This window comes from Trachemys scripta, chromosome 12, assembly GCF_013100865.1.
Source record: "Trachemys scripta elegans isolate TJP31775 chromosome 12, CAS_Tse_1.0, whole genome shotgun sequence".
Classification (NCBI taxonomy): domain Eukaryota; kingdom Metazoa; phylum Chordata; order Testudines; family Emydidae; genus Trachemys; species Trachemys scripta.
The window spans coordinates 44,326,597-44,342,439 of record NC_048309.1 but is presented as its reverse complement, the minus strand read 5'-3'; the positions used below and the strand labels follow the sequence as shown (position 1 = coordinate 44,342,439).

At 44.0% G+C, this 15,843-nt stretch overlaps 1 protein-coding gene across 1 annotated transcript; it reads right to left on the bottom strand.

The window, feature by feature from the left end:
• LOC117885570 (olfactory receptor 12-like) lies at positions 1-8,214 on the bottom strand. Its single transcript, XM_034786836.1, has 2 exons — positions 8,199-8,214; positions 1-959 (listed from the first exon to the last, which is right to left on the bottom strand). Exons 1-2 carry the CDS (start codon positions 8,212-8,214, stop codon positions 1-3), a joined length of 975 nt encoding a protein of 324 aa, XP_034642727.1.
• Positions 8,215-15,843: the final 7,629 nt, after the last annotated feature.

Here is a 15,843-nt window from a genome sequence, read left to right as displayed (position 1 = left end):
TCAATATTCATAGAAAAGATTCATTTCAAAAATAATTATGCAGCCTATGGTTCTTCTCAAAGCTTCTTTCACATCCTTGTTCCTTAGGCTGTAGATGAAGGGATTCAACATGGGGATGACCAGGGTATAAAACACAGACACCACTTTACCCTGATCTGGGGAGGATAATGAACTTGGCTGGGCATACATGAAGGAAACAGTCCCGTAAAATAAACTTACAGCTACTATGTGGGAGGTGCAGGTGGAGAAGGTCTTGTGCCTGCCCACGGCACAGCGAGTCTGGAGGACAACAGAGATGATATAGGCATAAGAGACAAGAATGATCAGGGCAGTGCTCACTATGATGATGCCCGATAAGACAAACATCACCATTTGATTGATGTATGTGTCTGTGCATGAGAGGGTTAGCAGGGGTGGAACATCACAGAAGAAGTGATCAATCTCATTAGAGCCACAGAAGTGCAGAGTAAAGGTGAAGCCTGTTTGCACCATGGCGTTCATGCTGCCACAGAGATAGGACCCCACCACCAGTTGAATGCAGACTGGCTTGGACATGGTGGTGGGATACAGGAGTGGGTTGCAGATGGCGGTGTATCGATCGTATGCCATGGCTGTCAGGATGAATGTCTCAGTAGTGACAAAGAGAGCAAAGAAGAAGAATTGGGTGGCACATTCCCTGTAGGAAATGGTTTTGGTGTCTGTTAGGAAGCTCACCATAGCTCTGGGGGCAATGACGGAGGAGTAGCAGAGGTCTAAGAGTGACAGATTCATGAGGAGGAAGTACATGGGGGTGTGAAGGCGAGAGTTGGCTGTAATGATGAGGACCAGGATGGTGTTCCCTAGCACAGTTATTATGTAAATCACCAAGAACATCACAAAAGGGACCACCTGGAGCCCTGGACCTCTTCCAAACCCCAGAAGGATGAATTCCATCACTGCAGTGTGATTCGCATCTCTCCCTGGCTCCGCTGCTGACATTTCCTTTGGAAAAGTGATGAGATAAAGATTAAAGAAGAACCGACGGGTGCTAGATAGATTGCAGCAAGTGACAGGTCCGAGTGGATTGATCCTTATTAAAGTCGAGCACAAGGCTCCTATTGGTTTTGATAACAGTGGGCAGAACCCTTGGAAAGCTAGTTAAATATATACTGAACCATCCTTGAGAAATTCTGTGTGAATTTTAACCTTTCTGCAGTAAAGCAAAAAATTATTACATTTCCCATATGATAATGATTCATGAAAGTGGACTTTGGACTTTGCCCATATAGCAAAATTCTGATAATCCCATAACCCATATGGATACCTTCTCCCATTGAAATCCATGTGACTCGTCTGTGAGTGAAGGGAATTTTACCCACTCCCTTCATGAGTGTGTAACAATGCCCGTGTCCGAGAATTACTCAACATGAGTCAAGGTAGTGGAACGTCACCCTCGAGCCACAGATTCATATATCTTAAAGCCAGAAGAGAGCAAGATGAGCATCTAATATGACCTCCTGCCCAGTAACTTCTATCTGAACTAGAGCATATCTCTGCCCAGGCCACAGGAATTACTCAAAAGGATGTGTCAATGGATGTATCAGATTGCTTCTCATCAACTCCAACACATGCACCCCATCCAAATACCAGCATTAACAATTAACCTGTAAATGCAGTCATCAGATCAGTCCTGCTGGGTGATTTCTTTGAATGTCATTGAGTTTCTAGCAAGCAGTCTGGTTGTCCTTCTAAAAGATCTGCTCTAGCTTAAACAGATGTGGGAGTCACTGGGTGGGGTTCTCTGCTGTGTGCTACCCAGGAGTTCAGATTAAATTATCGTAAAAGTCTCTTCTGGCCTTAAAATCTATGAATTGATGGAACAAAACAATTTTTTCCTGTAAAATAGGTGCAATTTAAAAGCTGCAATACTGGAATTTCAAGGCTGCCATACTGGTTTAATGATTCCTCTAGACTAGGGTTCAAAAAAGAGCCTAAATGCAACATTAGATTGGCTCCTGTTATTTGTACTGGCCCCCTGCATGGGGTGAATTTCACCTGTATAGAATTACAAATCTTAAATTGCTCACTAAGAGCTACTTTAAAAGAATGTTATGAAGATTGCATTGATGTAGGATTTTGCAGCAGATCCTGCCTCTGCAAAATCCTACCTCAATGCCTCAAAGTGATGCAGCAGTGACCCTGGATTCTCTGACAGCGAGGATAGTGGAGAGTATTCTTCAGTAGGTTCAACCATGCTATTAAGGTGTCAGACTACCAACCCAGGGCGAGGAGAGCTGTCCTCCTACTTGAGGTTGGGTGCTAGCTAAGTTGAGGAGGTAAACGCGCCACTGACAACATAGCCAGTGGGTGGATGAAGAAGTGGCTAAAACAATATGAATAAATGGGCCCCAGCTCCTTGTTCACTCCTTGATCTGTTATACAACAGTGGTGGGGAGTTCAGTCGATGAGAGGCTGTTAAGAATCTCAGGGTCCAGAAAAAGGACTGCCCTCTCAGCATGCACCTATAACTGCAGGACACTGATAAGAGACAATTTGATCAACCATCTAATGGAGGAGAAGGCAAGGACAGTCTACAACATCTTTGGTCTCTGCAAAACATGATGAAGAAAGGAGTGGAGAGACGAAAGTACCATCATGTTGGGAAAAGGAGAAAGCGCGAGAACTGTTGGAGGAATTGGCTTCATCATTAACAAGGAATGGTCTTCAAAAATCATCTCATGCAAGTTCAAGTCATCACACATCAGGGTGCTACACCTCCAGCTGAACAAGAAATGCACCCTCAAGATTATTCAGATCTATGCTCCCACAAGCACAAGTGAAGATGATGATATGGAAGAATTCTATCAGGAGCTTGAGGAAACCCTTGCTCAAAAATCCACATATACGATCGCAATGGGAGATTTGAATGTCAAAGTTGGAAGAGGGAAAGAAGGTGAAAAGTTCATTGGAAGGTATGGCATCGGTGAACAGAATCCACAAGGAGAGCGACTGGAAACTCTGGTGGAGATGAAAGAAATGTTCATTGGTAACACCTGGTTTAAGAAGAAGGCCAAGAGGAGGTGGACATGGATCATGCCCAATGCAAAGAACAAAAATTAGATTGACTATATTCTAATTAATAAGTGGAGCATTGTACAACACATCTCAGTAGTACCGTCATTAAACACCAGTAGTGACCATTGCTTGCTCAGAGTAAGGCTCAACTTCAATGAAAAGGTGGAAAAGAAAGCGCTACAGATGGCATATCAGAGACAGCGGCCAAAAATATTTGACAAGGCAATCTTGAAAGTGAACATTTCCAAGGAAGACTGGAGTCTTATAGATAACTGCAATGATCAATTGAGGTAATGAGTAATATTAGCCAAGAAAGAAAGACTGAAAAGAGCAAAGGGAAGAATCTCAGAGGAAATGCAGTACTTGCTAAAGAGGCAAAATGATGGTGCAAGCTTGAGTACTCCCTCCTTTGCAAGTTGATAAGAAGAAGACTAAAGGAGGACTTCAAGAAGTACCAAAATGAAAGGCTCTTAAAGACAGCTGAAGATCACAGACGCCTCAAAAAATGCAAAAGGGAATTGACACTGTATGGGTCAACAATAATGGCACTGAAGAACAGGGACGGAAAACCAGTAATTGACAGAACAGGAATGGAAGCGGTCTGCAAAGATTTCTACACCGAATTGTTTGCGTCTCAGATAAATGTCCGAGTACCAACACTTCAACAGACCAATGAGCATGTACCTCCCAGTCCTTGTCAGTGAAGTTCAACATGCAGTTCACCAAACGAAGGAAGGAAAATCCCCAGGTAAAGATAGACTGACAATCAAAATGATAAGAGCTGGAGGCCAAGACCTCTGGGAAACCCTTGCTCAGAGGTTTAGCCATTACTTGGAAATGCAGAAGATGCCATCTAGCTGGAAGGAGTCCAACACCATTCTGCTTTACAAGAAGGGTGATCGTGAAGATCTAAAGAACTATTGTCCAGTATGCCTGCTCTCTCATGTCTACAATCTGCTCACCAAAATAATAAACCGACTCTCGCAGAGTCTGGACGAGCAGCAGCCGAGACAGCAGGCAGGCTTTTGAAAGAATTTCAGAACAATGGACCATATTTTGACTATAAACTAACTATTGGAATGCTCAAGGGAATGCCAATTATCTTTACGTATTTCCTTCATTGACTATGAAAAAGCATTCGACAGCATAGAGATCGATGCAGTGTTGAAAGCAATTGCAGAGCAGGGCATCGACACAAACTATATCAAACTATTAAGGGAAGCAAATTCTGACTGCATTACAGATATAACTTTATTTGATACCCCGCTTTGCATCTAAGTTAAGAAAAGTGTGAAACAAGGAGCCATGGTTTCAGCGAAACTCTTCACAGCCTGCCTCGAAATGGTAATGAGGCAATGTAGCAATGTACCCTGCTCCTGGGACAAAAGGAGTGAAAGCAGCTGAGGAAGGCTGGCTGAGTAGTTGGCCATAGGTGTGGCTAGGTAAATCAGGACATAGCTGGCCCTGATAAGAGGGCTGTGAGTAGGGAGCCGAGTGAGTCTCACTCCAGCCCTGGAGTGAGAAGGACCTAGCTGCCTGGGAAAGACAGGGTACCTTCGACAGAGCAGTGCTGGGGAAGGGACAGGCTGAGCTGGGGAGCTTGGGCCTGGCTACCTCACAGGCTGAGGCCTGGCAGAAAGGCCTAAGGAGGTACTGGGGCTCCAGGGAAAGGCAGCAGGTCCAAATCCCTAGCCAATGATGAGTGGCCATTGCAGACTGCAGTTTGCCCCTGAGTAAAGGGGCTAGATGAAGACTGGCAGTAGACACTGAGAGAAGGTGGGTATAGAGAAGGGTTGGGGTTCCCCTGAGGAGGTGAGACCCAGAGTGTGGGGGCACTGCTGTGTGGTAGCACCCCAAGGTAAGGGACACCGGGGTCTGGGAGAGACACGGGACCAGAGGTGCTGGAGACAATAGGGTTGGTAACCAAGGGAAAGAAACTGGCCAGCAGGAGGCACTCCAAAGCTGGAAAGGGCTAATTCCCAGACTGACCAGCAGGAGGCGGCGCAGCGGTGAGTGCGCGCCATTACAAGCAGATGAATTGAAAGGGTGGAATTAACATCAACGGAGAGCAGTTAAACCATCTCAGATTCATGGACGATATTGGGTGGATCGCAGAAAATACTATCAAACTACAGGAAATGCTGCAAGAACTCAACAAAAAAAGCAGCCAAGTCGGACTGAAAATTAACCGCTCCAAAATGAAATTTATGTGGTCAGATACCTTGCCAAAAGTCCAAATAACAAACAAGGGAGAACAAATAGAAGAAGTTGAGCAATATGTCTATTTGGGCCAAGAAATTAGCAGGCACCATGATCAGGAAGGTGAACTCTCCCGAGAAAGAAAGCAGGTTGTTGCGCTTTCAATTCTATCAAGGATGTCCTCCAAGGAAAAATCAACAAGGCAACATGTGCCAGCCTTTTCAACTCAACAGTACTGCCAGCAATGTTGTACAGCAGCCAAATATGGGTGCTGACGAAGATAGAGGAGGGGCAACTGTCTGTCATACAGAGAGCGATGGAAAGAAGAATTCTGGGAATTTCCATCCGTGACTGAGTCCCCAGTGAAGTGATCAGACAGCAAAGTGTAGTGCAGGTCATCGTTGTTGAGATCAGGCATAATAAAATGTGATGGCCTGGGCATATAACAAGGCTCACTTACAATCGATGGACTGCAGCTGTCACTGAGTGGTAGCCATAGGAACTGAAACGACCACTCAGCCAACCTCCAAAGAGATGGGAAGATTTTATCATGAAAAGACATGGCCGCACATGGAGAAGGAAGGCCAGGATACAAGAAGAATGGAAGATGTGTTGTGATCAGCGCAATATATATAAGGGCTGAAAGACCGATTGATCAAGGTGATGAAGATTGCAAGTCAAGCACTCAGAAGTTAGAAAATGCTAGAGTTAAAGTTGCCCATGGAACCTTAATTCAGCCTTCTTGTATGTATCCATTATTAGACACTTTTAATTACACAATCACCTACTATTTTTTCCACCAGACCCCCGCCTCATTCAGTGCAGAGGTGGAATGGTGCTCTGGGGAATGAATCATGGCTGTGTACTGAAGGAAGCTCTAGTTTGCAGGATCCCTGCCTCATTTATTGCAGAAGGTGGAAGGTGTTTAGCAATTGAGGCAGGGAACTACAGCAAGAGAAAGGATGGTCTAAGGCAGTTGCGGCAGTTGAATGTTGCCCTGGCGAACTACATTCAACCCCAGCATGTCATTTAAAACAGACTTTTCACAGATGGTCACTAACTGTGTGTTCCACATGTTCTGGGGGCCTTACCTGAGACCCTGGGATCTAATCTGCAGAAGTGCAGAGCAATCACAGCTGCAACTGAAGTCAATGGGTCCTGGGCTCAGCACTTTGAAAAATCAGGTTCTAGGCATCTCAAATTGGGCAGCCAACATTTTGACTGAATCTCCCTGTGCCTCAGTTCCACATCTGTAAAATAGAGAATATAATACCTGTTAAAATAAACGGGCTGCCACACATATCCTAACTGTGAGCTCTGCTGTTAAAAACAAGCAAGCGTTCATAAGCTATCACAATAACCTCTAGCAACATATGTGGATAGGAAAAGGTGCAAAAAAGAGACTGAAAGACTGAATTAGCCCAAACGAAAAGACCTGCTGACATAATTCATGGACTGTGTTGAAATCATGCCTGGTAAACAAGAATATTGTGAGACTGAAAATCAAGGAGCCAGAATTGGTGTGCCGGTAATTAGGACTAACTGGTGGACAAAAGAAGGAGGGGATGGGCTGTTTCACTCATCACTCCCTTTTGGGGCCCTTAAAGAAAGAGACTTTGGGGAGAACTATTGGCTATTGGCGTGAGCTTCACCATAATGACTGCCACCCCCACCATCTCCTGGAACTTGGGCCTGCATCATCCTGACTCTGAGTAATGTCCTGATGAGACCGCGCAAGAGAGAGGGACCCAATGACGTCACCACTTCTACCACAGCTGGCTGAATCCCAACCATCACCTAGAGTTTGTCTCTCTCTCTTCTCCCCTCGCCCCTGTGTATCCTTTTCCTTCCCCACCTTATTTTTTCCCCATCTCTCTTATTTTGCCTTCTATTTAATAAGAGTCTGGCTTAGCTGCCCAAGACTACATGTTCTCCAACACTGCTGTAAGCCTGTGACTGGAAAGGCAACTAAAAGTGATCTCCTAAACAGCCTGATGCTGGCACGAGCTTGTCAGGTCTCAGAGTGGCTGATAAGACCATGTGCTGTGCCTGTTTTTTTCCAGCAGTGAGGTTGCAAGTGAGAGTCAACACCAGAGACAGAAACTGCATTTTCTATCTTTGCTGCTCTTTCCCCTCCCCTGTTGTGTGTGCTTGTCTTGTTTTGTCTTGTAGGAGATGGGATCAGACTTTAACAACAACAGCTCCAGCCCACCTCAAGTAACTTCTTTTCCTTTCCCCCCTAAAGGATAGTTATTAGCATATAAAGACTGTCATACAGGGTTTTTTTCCTTTTAAAGACTCTCCAACTAAAGGGAAGGGAACAAGGGATGTTGTTCAAAGGAAAACCTTACTTAATACCCTAAATTTCAAATGCTTTAACTGTTTTTCCTTTCCCCCACCCACATCTTTAATCCAGGGTTAAAAGGATTTTAATGGCAGGTTTGCCATGGCACTAAGCAGATCGAGGTTTCTATGTACCAAACCCCAAACCTTGTTTAAAGGTGTTTAATATTGGACAGTGGCTGTGTTATGTTAACACATGTGGCTCCTATATTCCATCTAAGTTAACACAACCTCCCCTCTGGTCTCAGGTGCTCTGAAAACAAATTCATGAATGTTTGTGAAGCACTCAGACAGTACAGGGATAGATACCAGAGAAAAGCCCATGAAGAAATTAATAAATTATTTCTTCAGAGCGAGGTTTGACTAGTGTGCAGTAAATGAGGACGGGGCCCCACACTGAACAATATGCATAAAACAAAATATCAAATAGCTGGTCATTAAGGTACTAAAACAAGGTTGTTAGCATCTATGTAGACCAGTACTACAGGGGCATGGGATGCTTTCCCAGGGAGTTTCAAAGGTATTTGCTGATTGCAGAGGAACAACGAGACCCAGGAATCTTGGGTTCCAGGTGCTGGAGGGGAGAGTTCTCTACAGGCTACAGACTTTTATACTCATACCCCCGAAGCCTGAGCTTCCTGCCCCATCCCCTCCAGCCTGTCCTTGTGACGTGTTTCTCTCGTCTGCCCCCACAGCTCCTTGTCCCAGTCCCAGCCTCCTCACCTTACCAGTCTCAGTCTCCTCCCTTCTGACTTCTCATCCCAGTCTCCATGCCCAGCAATCCTAGTCTGACACTTCCAGATTCCCTGTCCTAGTCCCAGTCTCACCTACCATTCCCTGTCCCAGTCTCCTTGCCCAGCCCAGCCCAGTCCCCCTCCCCCCGCTTTTTACCTGATCCATTTCTCGCTCCCACCCTGGCTTCCACCCCCCCCCACCACCATGACATTCCCCTTCCCTGCTGGTTCCTAGTCCAATCTACCTTCCCAGGCTCCTCATCCAATATCCATGTCCCCCTCTTTCTCCTGCCCACTTTGCACAGCTAGTGTCAATTCTGCCTCTTCACCCAGGGTCCTCATCAGATTTGTCTCCCATCCTCCCTCACCTCCTTCACCCCATCCCACTGGTTATCAGTCCCAGTCTTCTTGCTCCATAAGTCCCAGTATCCCCTGCAGCTCCTCATCTGATCTCAGTCTCCCCCTTGACAACTGACACCCAGGCCCAACCCCACTTCCTTCTCTGGCACCCAGTCCTAGTCTCCTTGCCAACAAGTCACAGTCTGCCCCCAGCTCCCAGTCCCAATCTTCTTGCCCAGCCTCCACTTCACCCTAGTACCCAGTTTCCCTCTCCCCACTCCACCTCCATCTTCCAGGCTCTGCCTTTCCCCCAGGGTCCTTCTCCCAATCTACTCCCTCTGCCCCCACCCATGCCTGCCTCTTCTCTCCACTGCATTTGAATCAGGCAGCATCTTCCTCTATGCTGCCTTCAAGGTCATTAAGAGCACAGGAGAGACAGACCTCTTCTCTCAGTTCAGGTGCCCGGACCCTGGACCTGGTGCAGCCCACAGCAGCCCAGAGCTACCATTGCAGGGAAAAGTCCCACTCAGTCCTGCACTGGAGCATGCTCAGTGTGGAAGGAACCTTCAGGGAATTTAGCTTCTAACACTAAGTCTCTATGTGGATGTGTGAACTGCTGATTATCAAAGTTATAACTTGGACATATTTGGGCAGATTTTTACGGGCTGGCAAAAGACACATCTCTGACACAAAGGCCACCTCCTCTGTCAAATTTCAAGTCCCAGCTCCAAAGCTAGAGGTGCTAGAGCTTCTCAAAGATAAGGCCACAATATTTTTAATGCAGACAAAACCATGTATGTTTCCCTTGTCTGTACCATTTTAGCAGAAATTTTCTAAAAAGAAATCAGCCTGAGGCAGACACCTGGCCTGGAATATTTCCGCCCAAATAATTTGCATTTTGTCACGTTATAAAGGAACCAAACACAGGTCTTACAATGGGAAGTGTTGGGCAACCCTCATAGTACATAGCACTATCAAGCTCACCTATCATAACAGTTTTGCATTGCCAAGGTAACATTTGCATGGGATTCTGGTCCATAACCAGGGCTGCTCCACATTACAACAACTCACATAAATCATAATCATAACAACTTGTTACGAGTTAAAAGCTACATGTGGGATTTTTTTTCCTAATGAGAATCAGTGGGAGTTGGGTATCTAAATCCCTTAGCCCTCTTTGAAAATCCCAGTCTACATTAGATTAGGAGGGGTCATAACATTCTTTCAGATCTGGGTTATAATGGGCACTCTTACACTTACCTGACTCAGAGTAGGCCAACTGACTTCAGACAGAATCATCATGTAGTAAGGCTGGGATTTTTAACGGACTGAATCCCCATAACCCAATGAACTTGGTTGGGAGTCTAAAGGCTAAATTTTAAAAGGTACTTAGATATCTAAACTTACAGATAGCTACCTAATGGAATTTTCCAAAGCACCTAAGGCCAGATTTTTAGGCACCTAAATAAGCTCTAATAAAAATAAACACAAACAAAATACAGGTTTAGTGACATTTCATGTTGTGTCAGGACACACTTGACCCACCAAAATCATAAAGCATAGGAGTTAGAAGTTGAGGGGGAAAGTCCCCTGCATTCCTTGCCAACTTTTCATTGCCTATAATGCTGTCAATAACACAACCAAACTCTCCATAAGGCTTTCATTGCCATCTGCAACACATACCTGGAAGCAAACCATACGATATTCAACTTGCACGCCAGTGCAGAAACCTTAATAGCAACCTCATACACTTTTGTATCAACAGATCTGCACATCTGACTGTCACACAGCCCAAGCACTTGGGGAGTTAATCTGCTTTAAACATGGCTGAGGGCGTTGGGTGGTCAAAATTTCCCTCCAAACTCAAGGGCCGGGACTATGATCAGTTAGAGCTCCATCACTAGCCTGAAAAGTCACATTTACCTCTAACCTTCTCACCGACTGTAGTAGAGAGCACAGGATCTGGTGCAAGACCTGAGGACTCAACCACAGTCAGCAAAGCCAGGCCATCCTAGGAATAAAAATCAAGCCCTGTCATAAAGCAGATGCTTGCTTATAACTTTACTGTCTGGTATATGAAATTAGAAAAGGTATGGCTAGCATTGCTAAAACACAGGCACTCATCAGAAATACTAGATACTGGGTATCCATGTAAACACATGCCAGAAGGCTAGCACAGATCCACCCGAACATAAAGTTCTCAAGTAACAGCACAAACACAATCCTTAAAACACACTGATCCCAAGTGAAATAAGGATGGGATAACAGAATAACAAATGGAGAAGTTTTGTTCAAACAAACAGGTACAGGGTGTAGGGTTGGTAACCAACTACATCAGAAGTGTTAATATGTAAGTTGTTTGTATCAATGTATACAAGAGAAATCATAGGACACCCACTGCTGACTGAATTGGTACCATTGCTGCCGGCATAGATGTCTTAGTGTACCTGTAGCAACAGAGTCAGGGCACTAGGAATGTGCTTCATCGACAATAAACCTTCGCCACTGAATTGTGTCCGTGGTCTTTACGGGTAGTACTGTCGAGGCTGGCTGAACCAACTATCTGAGCAGGGCTGGGCCAGCATAAGGAGAGAACACACGTACATGCCAATTGACACCGCCGACCTCTGAACAATGAGCCCTGGCTTCATAGATGAGTATTTCTGCTTGCTTCTAGAACCTATGGGACTTCCTCCCTAGTTGCCGCATTAGGTTCAGAACTTCAGGTGGGAAAACAACCCCCTGTTGGCAAGATGTTTTCTAGTATTTTGTTTTGGGATTACAATAATCCCAAAGATTGAAATACTGGGATCTCATGCACTGATTATGTTTTTCATTTTCCATAAAGACATTGAGTACTTTCCTCAAATGAACACACCTAATGAAACCATGCATATTCCCTGTTCTGCAACTCTTATTCTCCCTGAGTAGTGCGTACTGATCATAGAATCATATAATCATAGAAGATTAGGGAGGGAAGAGACCTCAGGAGGTCATCTAGTCCAACCCCCGGCTCAAAGCAGGACCAACACCAACTAAATCATCCCAGCCAGGGCTTGAAAACCTCTAAGGATGGAGATTCCATCACCTCCCTATGTAACCCATTCCAGTGCTTCCCCACCCTCCTAGTGAAATAGTTGTGATGGGCTGGATCACAGAAACCCCCTTGGGAACTGCCAACTGATGTGTCAAGACTACTTCTGCCCCTGCTTTCCCTCTGCCAGCTTGGGACTCCAGCACCTTGTCTTGTTGAGCCAGACACGCCAGTCTGCTCCAACACAAACCCAGAGTTTGAACCACGTGCCCAAAGCTGCAGACTTAACTGAAAACAGCTTACAGAAGTGTTCCTGTCTTTAACACTCAGATGGCCAACTCCCAATGGGGTCCAAACCCCAAATAAATCTATTTTACCCTGTATAAAGCTTATATGGGTAAACTCATAAATTGTTCTCCCTCTATAACACAATAGAGAGATATGCACAGCTTCCCCCCCCCCGTATTAATGCATACTCTGGGTTAATTAATAAGTAAAAAGTGATGCTTACATCCCTTCTCCTACGGACAGTCCCAGACCCTCCAGACTTGTCCTTGAGGGCTCATAGCAGGCGCTGCTCCAGCATGAGGAATTCCTGGGCACCCACAAGGCCTAGGTCCGTAAGTGAGACTGTTCATCTAAAGCAATTCTCATAGCCGTTTTTTATCATCATCTCTTTCTAAGGAGGGCGTATACATCCACAAACAGGATCTGGCAAGAAACACTTTCTATTTCCACACTTAACACTTTCAGGCCCTCCTTATCTCTTTACTTGTTTATCCAGTCAAGTGGTTTCGAGCCGGTCAAAGCCAGTTCACTACAAGCTCACCCCGAACCATTCTGTAACAACAGGCCAAGGTAACTTACGGTCAGCCCCAACAACATGCCCTGAATAAATCTAACACATTGTAATACTTAATTCATGGGAATCTATTACATTAGTATAAATATCTTTCTATCCAATACTGCTACATCTGCACTATCGGTCATATTTCTAAAAGTATGTTGTTGCCTAGTAGGATTTTCATAAGCAATTACATGCCTTATTCCCATTGTTTTCAATGGATGTTAGGTGTCTAGGTGTTTTTGAAAACTTCACTAGGTGGATAAATACCTTTAAAAATGTGTCCCTAAGGGATTGTGCCACTTTAAATATATTGAATTCCAAAATTATATAAATGGATGCATCCATGCATCCACAAATATATACATTATATTCATGATTGCATCATAAGAAGGGGTCATAGTCATCCTATGATCAATCAATAAACCTAGGTCTTTCCCCTACTCTTTTGCTTCCAACTGATATGTCTGCAGTTTATAGGAAAATTTCTTCTTGTTCTTTCATCCCCATTTCTATTACTCTGGTTTTCAAGGTCATCCAATCTTTTTGTATGATATTCCGGTCTTCCTCTGTACTGGCAATACCTCCCAACTTTGTGTCATACATAAATTTTATTAGCACACTTCCACTTTTTGTGCCAAGGTCATAATGAATGTTGTAAATAAGATTGGCCCCATAACTGATCCCTGAGGAATTCCACTAGTAACCTCCCTCCAGCCTGACAGCTCACCTTTCAGTATGACCCGTTGTAGTCTCCCTTTTAACCAGTTTCTTACCCACCTTTCAATTCTCGTATTAATCACCATCTTTCCCCCACTAGACATGTCCTCCCAATTTAACAACTGCTCTTTGAGTACAGTCTTTCAACCAGCTGTGCACCCACTTTAACCCTAGCCACCCCTGTATTCACATCCTACACAATACTGCAATAATATTTGTACCTTGTGAGGTATCATTCAAAAACTGATAACACTGGTCAATAATAATTGATTAATAATGTGTTCCAGTATCTTTCCAGGTACCAAAGTTATCTGTAATTCATCACATCTTCTTTGCTTTCCTTTTCAAAGATGGGTACCATGTTTGCCTTTCCCCAGTCCAATAAACAAATCATATATGTTAATTCTCAGACTGATGGAGTATGGAATAATTGAGGCTAAAATCCCAATCTGCCACCTTTTTATAAATCAGTGGGATCACACGTGGCTGGAGAGATTCTGTAATTGTCCAATTTAGCTGAGTAGATGGGCTTTGTATTACAACTACAAGGAAAATTTGGTTAAATTGGCTGCCAGACTAGAAAAGATGCCTTCCAAAAGAACAGCTCCAATTGTATTAGGACTTAGTTTAACTTGGATTACAAGGGCCTAATCTGTTTACAGTGAAGTCAAAGGCAGCTTTGGCATCAAAATCAATATATCTAGGATGAGATTTTCAATAGAACTTTAGTGAATTAAGGACCCAAATATTACAAAAAGTCAATGAAAGTTGGGTGGATCATTTTAAAAATTACTGACAAAATACTTTTCTATCTCTTGACATGGTATCATTTGAACACTAGCAATATATTAATGAATTTCTCTTCCCAACACCCTCTGAGCTCAGGAAATAATATTATCTTCAATTTTAGGAAGGGGAGCTGAGAGGCAGAAATATCAAAGCTGAGAGTTTTCACGAGAGCTTAAGGCATAGGCCTCATATTTTTATTTATATTTAAGATCAATTTAGGGTAGTTAGGAATTCAGGATTAACAGTATTGTTTCAGAATGGTGCGTTCTTGACTTGGAATCTATGAATCTAGGAGGCTACTGGGATTTTTGAAAGCATCTAGGAGATTTTGGTGCTTAGTGCTTTTGATAATTGCACTAGGCACAGAAATACCTTTAAAAATCTGGCCTGAGGTGATGAAATCCTATGGAAATTAACTGGCAGATGAGTGCTCAATTCTCTTTGGCTGCTTTGGAAGTCCCAGCCCAAGTGACTGGGCCAAGGCCGCACTGGGTGTCTGGAAAATGAGCATTGATCTGCTAACTCTCAGACCCAGGGTCTTTTCCCCTTATCCATCCTCCCTCTTTTCATCGAGCCTTTCATTGCATCGTCTTCATTTGATTCTCCTTATCTCATCCCTTTCCACAAGGATTTAATAGCCATGGCACCAGTGAGAGAGGGGAATGACACAGCAGTCATGGAATTCATCCTGCTGGGGTTTGGAAATGGTCCGGGGTGACAGATGGTCCCCTTTTTGGTGTTTCTGGTGATTTACATGGTAACCATGCTGGTAAACACAATCCTGGTCCACATCATCAGAGCCAAAGCCTCCACACCCCCATGTACTTCTTCCTAAAGAATCTGTCCCTCATAGATGTCTGTAACTCCTCCACCATTGCCCCCAAAGCGATGGTAAGCTTCCTATCAAAAAGCAAAGCCATTTGCTTCAATGGATGCTCCACCCAATTCTTGTTTTTCAGTCTCTTCATCACCACCGAAGGGTTCCTCCTGTCAGCGATGGCATACTATCGATACACTGCCATCTGCAACGCACTCCTGTATCCCATCACCATGTCCAAGTGGTAGACTCAATGAGCTCAATCTATTTAGCTTAATATAAAGATTAGGTTAAGGGGTGACTTGATTGCAGTCTATAAGAACCCACATGTGGAACAAATATTTAATAATGGGTTCTTCAATCTAGCAGAGAATGGTATAACATGTTTCAATGGCTGGAAGTTCAAGTTAGGCAAATTCAGAAAGGCAATAAGGCATAATTTTTTTAATTGTTGACTGTAATTAACTGTTGGAACAACTTAACCAGGATCATGGTGGATTCTCTACTACTGATAATTTTAAATCAAGGTTGGATGTTTTTTTTGTAAAATATCTGCCTTAGGAATTATTTTGGGGAAGTTCCCTGGCCTATGCTACACAGGAGGTCAGAGTAAATGATTGTCACAATGGTCCCTTCTGGCCTTGGAATCTAAGACATAATGGGCCTGATTCTGATCTTGTGGCTTGATGCAAAGCCCACTGAAGTCAATGGGATGCTTTCTATTGTTTCCAAAGGGCATCGGATCAGGCTGTCTCTTCCACTGGTGTAAATGCAGAGTAAATCCAGAGAGAGAGAATTTTCTCTGCTAAGTACACTCTTTCTATGACTTAATCATTTGGATTTGTTGTTTTCCCTCCGGTCTGATTATACACACAAGAGTCTTGTGCCTCCTCTGGAGATATTAACAGAAGTCAAACACATCAGCAGTGCTTCATGTCAACGGTTGACCAGTATTACATCATCGTTCGTC